Genomic DNA, 18463 nt, shown 5'->3' with positions numbered 1-18463 from the left:
TGACAGAGCAAATAGAAAACTTTAAAAATACTTCCAATTCTTTATGCACTTCTTTATGTTCTTTCAGTCATCACTGCACCATAGGACTCTAATGAGGAGATTTAAAGTACTGGGTTTTTTCCTACACTTCCTGTATTAGTCTTGCCTAAGTGTAATTTGCAGATCAGTGGTCAGGTTCTGACCTTGGGCTGTTGCGGGATTTTCAATTTCCTATAGAGCATAAGTTCAGCTCTGATGTCCCTTAGAGTATTCCATTCTTGGCCCAGCACCATTCCTAATCTCTGTGCTGGCACTTAGAGGCCAAATCATTTGGCAATGTTTGCGTGCCCCTGCATGGATGCTGGTACTCAACTGTATCTTTCTTCAACACCTTCTGTCCCTCAGGCATTTTTATTGTTCTTACATAATTTGTCTGATCTCCGCTACTGGATTGTTGTAACATTTCCATCTAAATTCAACAAAAAAGTGCAGGTTATTCTTACTGGCAAAGGTTGTTTAGCTGTTAATACATAACCATTCCTGTATCAAACATTCAGTGCAAATACAAAAAAAGACAAGAGAGCTGCTAGTCTGGTGATTGATGTTTAAAGGCTTATGTCCATTCTATTAACTCATCTTTATTTCAGCTAAGAAAGACAGACCTCTCTTATTATCTGGGTATTGATATCTTGGGCTGTGCTTTTATTTCTTACAGCAATACATCTATGAACCTGTCCATATTTCCAAATGTATTTCTTGACAAATTGGAGCTTGTAAAACAATATTGTTGCCTGTGTCTTCTCTGGAATTTTCTAAACCATTTATGTTCAACAGTAGAGCATACCTCTGTACAGAGAAGAGCTGAAAAACATATCTGCACCCCAGTTTTTCAAAATGGAGTACAGAATAAACCACAACTCCCAGGAAAGATTGACAGAAGCAAAATTTGAAGCTAGGTCTGCTAAGAGATGTGTGGCTCACTTAGGTCACGGATAATGGGTCAAAAGTAGGTACTCTGACTAGAGCACTGGCAGTACAAAGCATATGTAGCAAAGAGTTTAGTCTATACATTGATCCCTTTTAGTGCTTTGAATATCAATCCACAGAATATACTTCTTAGAGTGTAGCAATATTTGGAAACAGTTTAACGTACAGCTTTTAAGTACTGCTACAGCTACCCTGTTTTTAGTGTTTATTTTGCAAAGATTCTTTGTCATGTGGTTGGTCGGTTCTGTTGTGGGTAACTAAACATGCTAACTCACACTAATACAAAGATTTGTGAGACTCCACTCGACAACCTTAAGGATAAAAAGCTCTCAGATAATGTATACATGGAGTTAAGAGTACCACAGGTATTAGTAGTACCACAAAGAACAATAGACTGATGAGTTTGATCTAAACAAATAGTTTAAAAGTATTTTGTCTGCAGCATTTTTCCATGGTTATCTGTGGCCTGAAAAAAAATGTGAATATGATGGAAAACTGAAGAAAAAAACCAGGGACATGCAAGAAAAACACCGGAGTAAAAAGCTTAAGAGCTGTTTGAAAACAATGTGGAGATTACTATGAAAGCCTAGTAAGGGTTCTTGCAGAGAAGGACGCCCAAACCTCTTTCTGGAGCAAGGGTTCCCAATCTTTTGGATTACTCCACAATGGAGTAACACCAGTATTGTGCATACCACAGAATGGCTTTTATTCCCTGGCAAATAAACATTACCAGTTTAAGATGCTTAAACAAGCAGAACCTGGAAACCATCACTAGCACAAACATTAATTTGGCTAACAATAACAACAGACTATGATAAATTCCTTCTCACAATATGGGAGAAAAAAATAAAAGGTTCAAACTGAAACAAGAATCCCGACATTTTTATGTTTTCTGCCTTTTTAGATATATGTTCAAATATGCATTTCTGCATGCTTAACAGTTTTAAAAATATGTTAAAAACTCTTCGTGCTTTCCATGAGCTGACAAGGAAAGGATGGAGAGTTGTCAAGGAAATTTCTGAAGTGCTGCTGGTGCTACCCTTTTCTATGACAGCATAGGGATGCAGAATAGTGATGTTCCAAGATTTTACCTCTGCCTCAGCTGTTCCACTCAATGGTGAAAAAAAAAAAAAAAAAAGTTACTGTCTAAGTGCTTAAAATCAGTTGAATAAATGAATATGAAAACAGAATACTCTAAATCGGGGGTGGGGTGGGGGTGGGGAGGGTCGGGAAGCATTTTACAAGGGCTAGATTTTGATTTTACAAGATTAGGTTGGATTTTATAAGGGCTAACATGGGCCTTAGAATTCTAACTACTTCCCAATTTTTGTTTTTATATTAGTGCAACACATTGAAAATATACAGTTATATTCTTGTGTTAGTGTTATTTATCATTATTAAAGATGCAACAGTCATTCATACATGTTTTCTGATCATGATTTTCATCCTAGAAGACAAAAAATACAGCCAATTCCAACAATATCAGAAATTGCAGGGTCATCACCATCATGACAATTCAAGCACAGAAACTTCTACTGTAGAAGAGCACATTCATCTATGTCCATGCTATGTGAAAGCAGCTCATAACTGCTGATGATGATTGCAGCAGCCTGTCAGTGACTGGCTTCAGCAAAAGCCATCTGGATGGGACATGGCACAATAATTTCTTCCACCATATTAAAACTACTTGCAGCTGAGCTCTTCCTCTTTTCAGCAAAAGAAAATAGTTGAATGCTTCTGACACAATAAATTGTCAACGTCCAATTTATTTATTCCATACAGTATCTGAACATATTGCATACCACATAAGCTCCACAGTTTACGTTTACCAGCAGATGTTTTTCTTTTTGGAGCAGATGGTATATTGAGTGTACCGTGACATAATTCACATTTGCATTATCAGTCAGGAATGTTAATGCATTCCATAAACTGAATTTTGTGTTTTGATAAGATATTTTTAATAGCCATAGCATCTTTGTAAAAATAAGTTTGATAATACAATCAGGGAACCAAATTTTTTTTCTCAGTTGCAGAGAAAGGTAAGATTTCTCATTAAACAAGAATAAAAAAAAAAGGGGGTCAAGAGAGATAACACTTCATTATTAGCTTTGATCTGTGCATATTTATTCTGTTTGTGGTTGTTAAATAATCATCTTCAAAGATGGAATTACTTTTGTAAGAATTCCTAATCTTCTAAGCTATGGTCTAATTCCAAGTAATACAGTCTCAGAATCAAAACTTCATAAACTTACTTCATGAAGTCCTCACAGGCATAAATAAAGTGAAATAATTGCAAGTTGAACAACATGCTGCTATCTAAAGTTGTTAACTTCACTATTCTTGGGCATGATGATGGTCCTGTTAAATATTTTTTTTAAAAAAATATTCCAAATTATTTTGGATTTTATTCTCAATTTACATTATTTTTTCCATTGTTTTGGGATCCTGGAATCTAAAATGCTGCTAAGTGTCTGGAATACCCTGTTAAGTAACTTCATAAAAGGGATAGATCAAATAATGTATATAGGTCTCAACACTCATCTGTTTTTATAGCATACAGGGTATATTTTCACCTAAATGAACTCTCTGTTTACTTTCTGACTATGATTACACATTTTTCTTGGTTCAAACAAACTTCCTGTTGTCACATTACTTTTTCCATCCCTCAAAAACATTGCAAGTGTAATCCAGTTCTTTCATTGTCAAAAGCATGCCCAGCCTTCTTTAAATACAATAGCTTTTCATCCGTTTAAAATCAGCACACTGTGAGCTGAACCAGGTCTCCTGGTTCAGAAGCCTGGAGCCTGGCTTGTGCCGGGTAAGAGCAAACATCTCCTTATACATGTAAGTCAATCATTGCCCAACACCACACTGTTGTTAAGTGTCTTAATATTTGTTTGGTTTTACACAGTTTGCTTGGTTTTACACAGAAATTACCAGCACATTCTACTGTGCCCTAAGGAGTTAAGGAAGCATTACACGATTCGTGGAACAACCCAGATCAAAGAAAAGACACAGCAGTGGAAAGACCATTGGTCTGATGTGGCACTGCAATTCCTAATAATACTTTCTTGATCAGCTTTATATGAAAACCAAAAGCATGACTTTTGTATTTTACAATAAGAAATTCATACAACAGCAAGAATATGAATCACACAGAGAAAACTAAGAGTTTTTTGCTTAAACTTCTGTTCCCTTAGAGAACCCGATGCCATCCCATGGCTGATGTATCAGCATAATCATTTCAGATATTCAACAGTATATGGCTGTTTGTGTGACCTTTTTTAAGAAATAAAAAGGGGGAAACAAACAGTCTTCCCCATCTACACAAGCAAAAAGTTGGAGAAATAAAGGGGAAAATTTTGGGGAAAAGAAAAAAGAAAGTAAAGATGTCATGAGTGTGTAACTTAAAATGGTTATGCAGTTTTATTCTTCATCCAGTCTGAATCACATTTAACAGGGCCTTGCATACAGACTTGAATACATTTCTCTTGATACAGATCCAGTGTCTTCTAAAGTAAATTTAGAACTTTCTTGCCCTGTTATTTCAATTAAAATCTCCCTAGACCTAATAGTTTTCAACAATTCCTAGCTCTTGCCAATACTGTAATTTAGATTTTAGTATCAATGCACTAGTTAGTCTGGGGGGAATCTGGTGGAGAATAAAAGGTATTTTTACAAGAAAGAGTTACCCATGACAGTATTCCTTTTTGTATGGTAAACCTCTGCCTATAGAAAATTATTTTTTATGCTCTTTCCGTACAAAATTCATGTCCCTTTTTAACCTGATTTACTACTTAAACACTCTCCAATTAAGTTCTCCTGTTGCAATAAGAATAACTGTGAATGCTATTTGCTTCTTTTATAAGGAATAGCTGAGATTATGGAATCTGGAAGCTGGATATTTCTGAAGATACTACTCCCCTTTCCCATCAGTAAAAAATAATTACTTATAATAGTGGTTTGTCACAATTACCCCATTGAGATAGGTGTTTATCCTACTATGAGTTTTCATGTCATTTGCTTTTCTTGAATTCTGTTAATTAATTTATGTCAGCTCTCAGGTGAGCCTCCATTATTGTTTTACAAATATTACAGCCTTATCTTAACATTTGTAGCTCATCATTACTCATTTTCATGATTCTAGCTCATTTGTCTGTGGCTAATTTGCCCCACCTTATACATCAAAGTTTGTTTTGCAGGATTTAGTCTGTACCCATGTTATTGGGCATGAGAAGTACTTGCTTCTAGGGGGATTTTACCACATGTCATGAGGTTCTTTTGATTTCTCAGGGACTGAAATAATTTAAATATTAAGCACATCACTGACAGCTCTGATTAGTCAGTTTTACATTAGAAGAATGTAAATTCTTACATTAGAATAATGTTTATTCTCTGTTCAGCCTTTCTTCTTTTTAAAAGCTCGTGATGCTTGATTTGCTAGTAATTTTGTATGATCATTAAACTTCAGTTCAAATGTATCTTGGAGGCATTTTTTGTGTTTATTTGTGGTTCATAAGCTTTAATGTATAGTCATTTATCATCTAGTGTGGATTGTCTTAGCAGCCATCTGTCACTAAAATTCATGGTGGAGTGGCCCACTCATCTACACTTTCTTTCTCACTCGGGTGTTTTTAAAAATCTTTCCCTGTGTACACACACGTACCGGAGTGGCTTGCAGCATCATTTTTTAAATACATAGTTCATTAGGTCCCATTTATTTGCATCTGACAGAAATTTGCTTTAAAGATTCAACATTCCACTTTCTGGTCACATGCAGCCAAAGGGAACCTCTGGGTCCTTCAGGCAAGTAGCTAGAGAAAGGGGTCATAAGCCCCTTTCAAAAGGGAGCAGGAGAGAACTTGTTCTGTGGTTAACAGTGGAGTTCTTCAGGTACATGTCCTCTTCCCCTAGTAAAGTCAGATCTAACTGGGGGCAAGGGGTGAGGCAGAGTGGGAGGGAAATACCTGTATTCCTCCAGTCATTCTGACATTTTGTCCAAACAGATACTGATATTTGTGGTATTTCTCTTCTTTTTTTAGTGTTGGTATCATAAAAGATTCAAATTACATCATCCATCATTTGTCAAGAGCCCTGCAACAGCTACAGCCCTGCAACTAGCCTGGAAAGGGTTTCCAGAACAACCACTTCCCACTCACAAAATGCCAACAAAAGATACTTTCTAGTAGCCTTTAATACACATAAAAGCATAGTGCAAAAGGCATCAAATTATATCTCAGACACCTTAGTTTAGTTTGAAACATAGACAACCAACTCATGTATCAAATTATAGTTTAAACCAGGACACAACATTTTCAGGATCACTGGAAGCAGTAGATCCTAGCTAACCTGCTCAACATTGTCTCTTTGATCTTTTGTGTTTCAGAGGAATGCAGAACAAAAATTTCCTAGCCATTGCATATTGAAGTGTGGGATTCATAGAATACAGTTATGGAAGCCACAGGACCATATGGTCTTTCAACCCATGCTTAGGCTACCAAAAATTGAACACTCCCAGACTTGTATCATCAGCAATGGTTTCCAGCTGCAGAAACACTCCCACCTAGTCACACCATTACAGAACCCTGTCCTTTTTTGAAGCTATAGAAACTCCGCAGTCTCTCTACCCAGGAGTGAAGCCAATCCCAATTCATCTCTCTTTTAGTGTTTAGAAATAGACAAAGATTACTATTTTATCTTCTAAGTGCTGGGATAACACTTTCATTATTTGCCCTTTTTTTCCCTGACATTGCAAAGACCAATTTCTGTAATATAATCTACACCTCCCCTGGCAGAGAAATCACCTAGTCTTTAAAAATAGAGACTTCCTTTGATATTTTCTATTATATCTTAATGCATAGCTTACTAAAGAGAAAAATACTCTGAAGAGAAAAGTTAGAATAATTTGGATATAGCATACGTATATATAGCAAGAAATACATGAAATAATGTTACCCATGCTAGAAAGTCTTTCTTTATTTAATAGAAATGCTTCTGAGTTGGTTTCATATAGGCATTTTTCCCTTATAACTTTAAAAATGATGGCAAAGGAATTGGGAAGCTTCACCATTTCCAAAAATTTCTTTGAATTAACTTGTTGATTTTGGAGAGAATGCAACTCAAAAGGCAATATACCTCACAACAGTATTTCCTGCTGCACAAAGGAACTTGAATCAAATACCGGCAACAATTTTAAGAAGTAGCTTATCTTTCAAATAAGTGGTTTTACTTACTAAACCCCAGCAAACTGGGAGCCTTGGTACTTACCTAACCCATGATCTCTCTCCCCATAGTCAGTCACCAGCTGCAGGTATGATTGATGCTGATCAGCCAAGTGATCCAGCCTTTACCCGAGGCACCCGGCATTCTGGGATAAGTAGTTCAGTAACCCCCCCATGAAACATGTATGGAATGTCTGTATTACCAGTAGTATTTGAGAATACTATTTATTTGGAGGCATTAGGTGAAAAATACTGTTAGATTTTATGGGTTGAAGAAGTCATTAAATATTTTTTTAAATTAAGTATTCTGAAAAGGTTTGAATAACATTCATGGCAAAAAGCATTTCCAGTTGTGATTTGATGTTATGTGAGGTGATACCAGAACAGAGAACATCTGGCTTTAGCAGAGCACCTTAGGCCAGGGTGGCACAATGTCCATTTTCACTTGATTCCACACAACCTTCAAACGAGGAAGTGGCCATGCAAACCGAAAGCAGCAAAGACCAGGGAAAAGATGAAGGACAAACAGAACTTGTTGAATAGTTTGAGTGCCCTGGGTTTGATTGGGACAGAGTTAATTTTCTTTCTAGTAGCTGGTACAATGACGTGTTTTGGATTTAGAATGAGAATAATGTTGATAAATCACTAATGTTTTTAATTGTTGCTAAGTAAAATTTATAGTAAGTCAAGGACTTTTCAGCTTCTCACACCCTGCCAGTAAGAGGGCTGGAAGGGCACAAGAAATTGGGAGAGGGCACAGCCAGAACAGCTGACCCAAACTACCCACAGGGATATTCCATACCATAGAATGTCATGCTCAGTATATAAACCAGGGGGGTGTTATCTGGGGAGGGCTGGGATTGCTGCTTAAGGGCTGGCTGGGCATTGGTCAAGGGGTGGTGAGCAATTGTACTGTGTATCACTTGTCTGGGGTTTTTTTCCTTGAGTTTTATTTATCTTTATCTTTTTCTTATCTCCTTTTGCATTACAATTATTATTCTTTGTAGTAGTAATATATTTTCCTTTATTTCAATTATTAAACTGTTCTTATTTCAGCCCATGGGTTTTACCTTCCCCCCCCCCCCCCCCCCCCAGTTCTCCTGCCCATCCCATTGGGGTTGCTGGCCAAGTTAAACCTTAGCTGCTGGCTGGGGTTAAACCATGACAGTGAGGTTTGTGCTTTTAATGTTTGATGCTTAGGTTAAAATTTATTTTGGCCACCACAGAATCATGTTCTAATGTTGTAATGTCAAGTACAGGAAAGAGGAACTGAAATGGCAGATTGAAATGGAAATGTGAAATAAATGATCTGTGTAGACAGATTTGGGAATCTAAGCATCAAAATCAGGTGCTCCTAGGGCAACCTACTTTGTAGACACCTGAGCAAGATCTAAGGCCACACATGCACAGTAGAATTATGGCAGAGATACAGGACACCTGAAAATATTTCATTTCCCCATTGAAAGATCCAGATTTTTAGTTAAAAGTGAATAGACCACATCCAGAGTTAGAATTTGACAGACCTAATGTATAATACCGCGAACCATACAAAAGAAGCTGTAAACAGGCATGAGACAATTTATCTTAAGTAAATTAGATCCTAAAGGATGGATACTAATCCATGACTCTGGACTGCTCTTTTTTCTTAAGGAGTATCATCAGCTAAAACAAGTTGCAACTGATGTATCCTGATTAAAATAAAAGGCACTTAGTAACTCTACGCAGCAGGGGCAAAGATTGCTTGGTCCTCTTTGTAAAATGAAACATTAAAAACCCCCACAAAACAAACAAAAAGAAGGCTTGACGTGTACACAGAGATCAGCTAATTAGCTGAATTTAGAAGTGGAAAGCTCTGACTCACCTACAGTTATACACTTGACATTTTTATGGATACGGCTCCTACTAGGTCCTTAAAGGCAAAGGCAGCAGTGCTGTGTCCTAGCTAGACTGACAGCCATGACAGCAGAAGCATAACCTCTGTGACAGGTTTTCAGAGCTCCCTGTCTTTGTTTGTTTATGTGACTTCAATTAACCTTTTAGACCCAAGACTTGATTATTTTAACTGCAGTTGCTGAAGGAAACTGTATGATAGAGAGAAATAGCTGTTCAAAAAGTGAGAGAATACATTTCATACCGAGGAATAAGATGCTCACCTGAGAAATCTCAACAATTCTGGCCATAAACTATAGAAAATACATTTAATTTGGAGATAATAAGGTATGCAGATCTTTAGGTTTGTTTTTTTAAAGTTCTGGAGTTATTTATGTAAAGTAGCAGTGGTTCTCAAGTTTGCAGTTATTTCCAGAAGATCTGTGTCTTCAAGTTTATAATACCAGCTATATAAATATTTAGGTTCCCTGAATCTGCAATTTTATAGAGTTGTGTAAATACAATAAGCTCTTCTTTTAGCGTATTATACCACCTAGACTCATTGATGACATTAACTACATTATTACCCACCAATCTAAATATATCTCACTGGTTTTGCCTTGAAGAGATTTGTAGCAAGGTGTTTGTATGATTGTGCATTTGGATTCGTTTGTTTCTTAATGACTACATTATGTTGCCAATGCAATGTATATTATACCATGTTTTTATCCCATTATCTGGGATATTTGACAAATCACAAATTATCACAAACCATAAAAGAAATAAGCGGTTTTCTTTTTAACTTTAACCTGTTTTTCCTAGTGATAGAGTCACTGATCAATTTTTAGAGAGTTAGTATGTAGATGCTTATAAAACCAATGATCCTTCTCCTCTTCCTACTTCCCAAATTGCCTTGGCGTAGAGGCAGGGGAGGAGGGACAGACATTTTAAAAACCAGCCTCCAGGGACTTTACAAGTGAATTAGTTTGATATGATTTGTTTCTGATGAACAAGTTACCAATAACTTATCACTTTATTTTCCTCCAGGTGCTTTGAAAATAAAGGCTATTAATCATTCTCTAGCGCTTTAGGAGCTATTAAGTGCACTGATCTGAAATTCTCTCTTCCCTTCCTCCTAATACAAACATTGGTGTGTTCTTTTTACAAGTGTTTGCCCTTTCCCAGGCCCCCAGGCCTCCACTGTCCTTCAAGAGTTCAGAAGCATCATTACCACCGACTCCAACAGTTCTACCACACTGTAGGGAGTTTTCAGTATGCTCATGGATCCAGACATGCTCAACTGATAAAGGTTTTATTTCCTTTAGCCTGTTCCATCCCAGTTTTCCTATGTGACTTCTATCTTTTCTAATTATAGTCTCAGTTGACTAGCACCGTTAAGAATCACTGAAATCATTACAGGGTTGAGAATGTTCAGACTTGTAGGACAAGATTTAATTGATGCAAGAAGCAACATATAATGATTCAGAGTTTATATACCAAAACCTGAGTTTATGCCTTTTTTGCTCTGCCATTGCATGCACGGTGAGTTTGGCTAGTGCTATCAGGGATGATCCTGCATACAGTAGTGATGATAGTGACTGGGGTACCAGCTTCCTCTGTGGAGGTGTTCATAACAGAAGCTATCTTCTTCAAAGTCAAACCATCCTGGTCTTTTAATCTGACCTTCTGTTTAATTCAACCCCTCATTTAATAATTCCATAATTTTTGATAATGCTTGATCCAGTGAGAAATCTGGAAGATGTATTCTAGGGAAAGTGCAAAAAAAATTGAGGGAAAGAAAAGAATAAAGTGATATGCTGTTTTCTTCTAGTCTTGAAGGAGCTGACAGAACTTATGTTTGGTATCTTCTCCCCCACAGGCTGTATAAATATAAGTGATGCACAAACAGGCAAAATGGGAGTTACTTCTTTATGTGGAAATCAGAATGTTTCATTATTTCCTGTGTGGCTTGAAGTATGCAGAAACAGTGCAACTGGAATGTATAATTTCTGGTAAGTGTTGGCCAAGTAGAAAGAATATTTAGATAAGGTACTGTTGCTTTTGTTCTCTTCCACTAGGACTGAAAAATGTCATTGCTACTTAAGTGTCAGCATCTTGATGCAAAACACAGAGAAGGTGCTTCATACATCAGCACAATAAAGCAGGAAGCAATGCCAGTGCTTTCTAGTTAGAGCAATTTAGAACAGTGTTATATTTTCAGCTCAGTTAGCAAAACTGCACTTAAAAAGGATGATTTTATTGGCACAGGCAAGAATAAAATTCCATCCTGTTATCAGGTTTTTCTACATCCCTGACTGAGGTTTTAGAATAGTTTATGATGCAATCCTCTAGAAGTTCATTCCTTAGTTGAAAGGAACCAGTAAACAAATTCAGCACGGTTTTTATTTGCACCAGAACTGTCATGTAACTATATCTGATATATAAATATCATCTTTATTCTACAAATGAAAAATTAATGGCCAGAAAGCAACCTCATGTCCTAAAGCACTGCATGCCCTTGTTCATTAAAGGATAAATGTATTACAAATTCTTCATTGTCATTACAGTCACAAGAGCTACCTGGAAATTTTCTGAAAGTCTATCACAACCAAGATGAATTTCTGACCAAAAAGAGGGAATACCATTCTAGAGCAGCAATAGCCAAACAGCTCAGGTAAACTTCCATTTCAATGCATATATATCTACTAATAAATAAATTTCCAGCTATCTAAATTGAGCACAGACAACTAAAAGCTCCCACCTTAGAGCAGCCACCAGCCTGACAATTAAAGCTGTTGTTTTCATGCAGGTTATGATTCAAATTCCTGATTAATGACCATCACATCACACAACCTGAATCTTCTTTAGTCCAAATAAGTACACCAAATTTATAGTAACTTTTGGTCACAGGTGAAGATTGCTGCTGAGTTACTCCACTTTTCCTTTCCAGAATCCCTTCCCGTGAAATGTTTTTTAACTCACTGAATTCTCAACTTGTTTACAGTTTTGAGGAGTGGTGCTTTGCCTGGAAAAATATTACAGCTGAAGCCTCAACTTACTGAGATTCCCAGACTAATTGCTGCCTAGCTCGTTAAGCCTTATATACAGTAGCAACTTTATATATGGTTTCAGCAAAATACTTATGAAATTCAGTTAAAGATAAGCATGCCTATCAGTAATTTTCAGACTTAGCTCAAATATTTTGTATTATTTAGATATTGTTGTAGCTGACAATATTTTAACAAGCAAGTATAGTTCACAGGAATGTTAAATTCCTATCACAAGCAAAAACCTCACCATTTTCAAGTTTTTCCCTCTAAAAATGGTCTACCTTGTCATCCTGTGACAAACTTCAAGCAAACTATAAACTTAAACTAAAAAGAAAACTTCAAACAAACTATAACAAACAAACTTCAAACACTGTAACAGAAAATATTGGACAGGATTCTGAAGAACTTAAACTCCTCTTTTCTAGGAGCATCAGCAAGTATAATGGCTTCTAACTAATATATATTTATAATTTTTTAGTTGTCATAATCTCTTTCTTTGTCTAAATGAGACTGCATGATAGACTGAAAGACTACTGCTGTCAGCTGATGAATGTACACTGGCAAATCACTTTACGCATTCCTTTCCCATGGTTCGACATAATCCAAGCCAAGATATGCAAAGATTTCTTCCTCACTTCCAGCTTTGAGAAAGATCCTCTGTGAAAAAAAATAATAAAAAAGGAAGTCAATAAGGGTCTTAGAAGGAAATTTCAATTGATGGTTTTTTTCTGTTTAAAGGAGTTAATTTTTGACAGTTCTACCCATTGTATCCTCTACAGAATACACTGTCTTTATCAGTGTGCTGACTTTGAAATGCGAAAGCGAGTTAAAAAGTAATTCTAATGCTGCTTGATGCTTTCAGTTCTAATGACTAGTTTACAACTCTGTTTTGATTTACTTTTTCAAGACTGTGCACAAGTATTAGGACTAGTACTCTAATAAAAACTACATTTCTTTTCCATGAGGGTCAATAACTTGACTTTCTTCATAAAATCATCAACGATTGTTAAATTAATAATGTTCTCTATAAATGCATTCAAGCTGATTCAATGGTTACACTAATTATGTATAGCCAAGTTTTAAAAGCATCAATGCTTTCCAAATTTCTAATACTCACAGAAGGCTTATCTGAAAAGACAAAAGATTCCATCTGGAAAAGCAAGCTGAAAACGAGGGATCAACAATTGAAACTTTTTTTTTTTTTTTACACTTACACTCCTAATGAATGTTTTACAGTACAAACCAGTTTTGTTTTTTCATATCTGCACTTCTGATAATACAGGATAATATTCTTGCACAGGAACCACCCACAAGCCTACCTCCCCTAAGATGACTGATACAGTAAAGTACATAGCCTTATGCATTCCTTTCATCACTGAAGTACAATATTAGTTAAAAAAGCTGCTAAGGTACATGAATATTAAAACAGTGAAACCTCACCATTTAAAGGAGTTTGGAAGCAAGAAAGAACTCATTTCTATTGAAAAAGAATACTTAATATTTCAGCAATTCCTGAATCATTTGAAGTTAAGTCTCAATCAGCTTTCAGCTCTGAACTCCCGTTATCTCGAACTCCAGTATCATGAAAACTTATGTTATGGGTTAAGGTTTCATAATCTTGTAGATTTACTTTCTAATATGGAGGAGGAGATGCTGCCTAGAGAACTACCCACTGATAAATTCCACTGAGTCAGGAAAATCTCTGACTGTCGTAAAGTTTAAGAACATTTGTGCTAGCACATCTGCTAGCTCAGCTGCTGAGCAGAGCCTCCAGGAGGGCTCTGCTGCCCAGCACACCCCTGGCAATGGGTCAGGAGCTCCAGCCCATAACTAGATCAGAGCAGGTCCATGGTATAGTGAAACAACTTCTGGAACCAGAGATTCACAATTTTTCCTTCTTTTTCCTCTGTGTTCTTTCCCTCTTGGTCTCCTTCACTTCCTGATCTGGATGGTGCTTCCCTGTCTCTTACTCCCATTGAGATAACACAGTTCAAGGGACTCTGATAGCAGCAGGTAGGCAGATTATTGGAACAGGTAGATCCTGCTTCTGGTTACCGACACGTCACTGTTTCTCCTTTCAACTCCCCTGTTACTTATGAGTCAGGAGAGAAATTCGTCAACACTGGTAGGAGAGACTTGAGAATGCAGTTTGACGAAGCAGTACGGCGCCAGAGCATGTGGAGGCTACATAACGCTGTCTAAGCTGCTGCAAGAACAGAAGGAAAGCAGAAAGAACAATGAGCCAGAAAGAACAAGCAAAACTGCTGAGCCCAGGGCAGCCTCATGCTGCCTATGAAATATGCTTGTGCATCATCAGTAAAATTCACCTCATCAGCTGGTACCCACTGGCTTATTTGTTATTCTCCATCAGTCCCATTCTTTCCAGTGCTTGATCCGTATCTCAGACCTGTCAGGAGCTACAGGTTTGCCAGGGCATAGCAAAGAATTGAACTCCTAAAGTGAAGTGTAACACTAATTGTCAGCTAGACTCAAATTTTATTGTTTTGAAACTTGTTTCAGAATCTTGTTTCCGAATCTTGTTTCCATTTCATTATAGGGGTATTTGACATTTGAAGTTCTAAGTCCAACTCTACAGAAAAGACCCATCTTCCATTAACACTGTTCAGTTCCAACAGCCAGAGTGGCCAAGCTGGCAGCTTTCCTAGCAGCTATTTTCCAGTGCCACAAAGTAGAATGAAAGCTGTTTAATCGTGCTAGAAAGGTTATGAAGACCAAGTTAGATGGTAGAGGTTAGATACTCCTGACTGAACAGAGACGAGGCCATCAGTGTTCCCTTGAGCTTGGGGAAGACAGAAAGGACAGAATATGAGGTTCCAATCCAGAGTTCTCAACCAGCAAAGTAGGTATTTAAGAGTAGCTCTGGCTGATATATTCTTGAAACCATCCAAAGTTACTAAGTCATTTATCTTTCTTAGCAAATTATTGTTATACAGTGAGGTAATATGGAACATTTTCAATATTTTTTGGGGAGACAGTTCATATTTAATTAGACAAAAACAATCTCAATAGGCAAATAATTAGAGTAAATTGTAATTATGGCAATGTGAAGTGATGTATTCTGTGTTATTAATAAAAATATATTATAAAATCAGAAAATAACTTCTAAAATTGTATCTGTTTCTGTAACATATGTATCAATATGTACAGTGCAGTCTTCACAAATAGTGCCTTGCCATGCTCAGAAGCTAGTTGCTTATCATATTAACTTTTTGGCATTCATATTCCCCAGATCTGTATTTGCAGAACTGTCGTGTATCAATTGCACTTTACCCAAACCAAACCCATTGAAACAGCCTTTCATACTGAGAACAGCAGATATATTAACTCTACTGTAAAGGCATTGAATTCACACAGTGATATATTCCATATGGATCAGAGTACTAGAGTGCACAGTAAAAGTTCCTAACAAGGTATATGGAGTTTTTTCACCTTCCCACAATGAATTCCACTTGTATAAGATAATTTTCATATTCAAACACACCGTATCAGAAATTTAAGGGAATAATTTGGCCCATAGCTTCAGAGACTTTTTTTTTTTTTTTTAAATCAAATCAGGACAAACATTGTATGCCTTTTTGCTTTGACTCCTGTAGTGTAAAAAGTCACCAGTTTTCTAAAGTATTCTATCTTCCACCATGAAGTTCTCAGCATATGAATATTTAGACTCTGGGACAGTGCCCAAGACAACTACAGAGCATTGCTGGAGCATGAAAAGCTGAGAACAATCACATATCCTTAATGAACTGACAGTTCAAAGTTGTGTCTGCAATAGCAAAGACTGCTTATAAAACACAGACAATAACGTTCCTTTTTCCTTGGAAATTTAAAAGTCAGATTCTGGAATAAAAAGAACCTACAAAAACACTGACCAGAGGAAAACAGGTCCTTTTTCATACAGACAAGAGTGGTAAAAAATGGTAGAAAACAAGATATTGAACAGAATAAAGGAAAATTAAAAGCGACATTGACAACTGCCCATCGGGTAACAATACTGGGGATATTTTGTTCTCACAGTATGTCCTGGGAGGACAGACTTTTAGGGATGTTTTGGGGTTTTTTTTCTTTTTATTATTATTAAGAACAAGAGAGGGAAATCCATACCCACACATTACTGCACAAAAGTAAAACAAGAAGAAAGATCTTATACTTGTAGACAGATTTTAAAGTTACTCTTCAATAGAAGCTCTTCATATCTCTGGGACCCCAAATTGCATCCCATTTCTTTTGTTCTGTCACTTTATGTTTTTCTGCAAGCAAAACTCATTTCATTTGCTTGACAGGGAAAATTTCTAATACAAAGTATCTGATGCTGAATACCATTCTCAGTAGCTACAAGCCATGTTTCTAAATGAATCTCTAGCTGATATCTGCCAACTGCTTTAGCGATGTGTTATTAATGTTAATCAGAACCTATGATTTCTCTTCTTTGTCAGTCTATGCAGGGCTTATACAGTGATGCAAATTTGATTATTGCATTCACTACTGTTCTTTCTTCCTTTTTTCTTCTCTTTTTGCTCAAGTAATGAACTGCTTGCCTAGTTGTGATTTTTTTTCAGCTTCTTACTAATATTCAGCTGATCCAAGACATGTCCAATCAACATCAATCAAACTTACAAAAAACAATGCTCTGGAGCAGCTGGTATCACTCTGCTCTTATCCCGTTTAATCAATTCTGTTATTTCAATGGATGTAAATATTACATTTGTGGTTGCAAACATGACCATTAACTACACCTAATGTAGAACAGCTGCCATCCAAATGTTTTCTTATGTGAACTGCTACCTCTTATTTTTCATTTTGGCATTAATGATCAATAATACTTTTGATGAAAGAGAAGCAGAGAGTGAAGGCACGGAGCTAGCACTGCTTGATGATATCCTAACCAGCACTGCCAAAGTTCAAACAGATGTTATGCTACTATTGTCACTTGGTTTCATCTCACATTTTAATATGACAAAGCAGCAGAACAAAACCATTACTCAATAAAATGGAATTCTAGTTTTAGTCACATAAATATATTTATATTGGCAGCACTGGCCAACAGCACATGGTTGTTTTGGAGGGCAAATACTGATTTTACTGATTTTGTATATACATCATTTAAATAATTGGGAAAAGTTGCCTTCACAGGAAAGTACCTCAGACCCCTTTTTCTCTCCCATTTTTGGAGTACCTTCACGTGTCTCTTTAACCTACTTCTTGAGTAGTTCAACATAAGTAGGTTTAACCTGTGCATAAAGGTAGAAAACCTTAAAATATGGTTAGAAATTTGTCCAGTAAAGATGTAGGAGAAAAGACCCCAACAAATCAGAGATTACTAGAAATTACTGTGCACAAATTCTTGATTTTCATAACACAAAGGATCTGGCTATTATATGAAAATTTAGGCTACTGGATATGCACTGTTCATGTATTAAGCAACCTGTACTTTCAGTGAGCCTAGATAAATTCTTTAGGCTGTTGAAATTATACTGCTCAGACACCCAACCCACACTTGCCTCTACTGTGGCCATCCATCTTCCTTTCCAGTGTTTGGCCAGGAAGGAAAAATACTGCAGTGACAGCAACCTCCTGACACTGCACTCAGCAAAACAATACATTGCCGCGGTTGCTCACTCAGGACTCACAGAAGCTGTTGCTCTGCCCGCAACTGTTCTGCCAGCTTTGTGTACACAAAGTTCCTGAAACCAAGTCTACTCATGCTCTCCATCAATATTAACTCAGCCTCCTTGAAAAGCACACATTTAATCAGATTGGAAGTAGACTGATATTACCAAATAGCTTGGTTGCAAAATACCGACTTGAATACTCTGTTATGACTGAGTAACGCTGTAAATAACTCTCAGCCTGTCACCATGGCATTTCACTACTATTTTCCCCATCTCAAGATGAACTTAGGAAGTTAGTTTGAATACAAGTACCTTAAAAATGAAAGCCAGTAGGTCCAGATAGTCAGTATCATTGATGAAATGGGATTTAATGTTTCTGAACCAGCAGAATCTGCCAGAGTGAAGTACCCAGATTTTTATGTGCAATCTACTGTTGTGAAGATGAGACACATGGTGGAAAATTGATTCATTTCTTTCTTTATATTTTTATCATCCTTGGTATTAGCTGAGAGACTAGAATTAACTATGAAGTTCCCCAGTTGATTACTGGCCCAACTCTGCTTTATACATTATTTGAGCATTTACTCTTGAATAAGTCATAGCTAAATCATGTCCTTTCAAAGACCAAAGAATTTCCTTCCATGTCTCATTTTTCCTACTCTTTTCATAGTGCTGACTTTTATTTGCTCTACAGCTGTAATTCAGAAATAATGCAGTTATACTCTAG

General features: G+C 36.7%; 1 protein-coding gene across 1 annotated transcript in view; it reads right to left on the bottom strand.

Annotated features, from left to right (window-relative positions):
• Positions 1-11437: 11437 nt before the first annotated feature.
• DNTT (DNA nucleotidylexotransferase) overlaps positions 11438-18463 on the bottom strand; it is a 94687-nt gene continuing 87661 nt past the window's right edge. The window contains exon 11 of the mRNA XM_037400265.1: positions 11438-12763. Coding sequence (XP_037256162.1) covers positions 12677-12763 — 87 coding nt within the window. The 3' untranslated portion in view covers positions 11438-12676. The remainder of the gene's footprint in view (positions 12764-18463) is intronic.

This window comes from Falco rusticolus, chromosome 9 (assembly GCF_015220075.1).
Source record: "Falco rusticolus isolate bFalRus1 chromosome 9, bFalRus1.pri, whole genome shotgun sequence".
Taxonomy (NCBI): Eukaryota; Metazoa; Chordata; class Aves; order Falconiformes; family Falconidae; genus Falco; species Falco rusticolus.
Note: the sequence above shows the minus strand (reverse complement) of the source record. Positions and strands in the feature narration are given on the sequence as shown.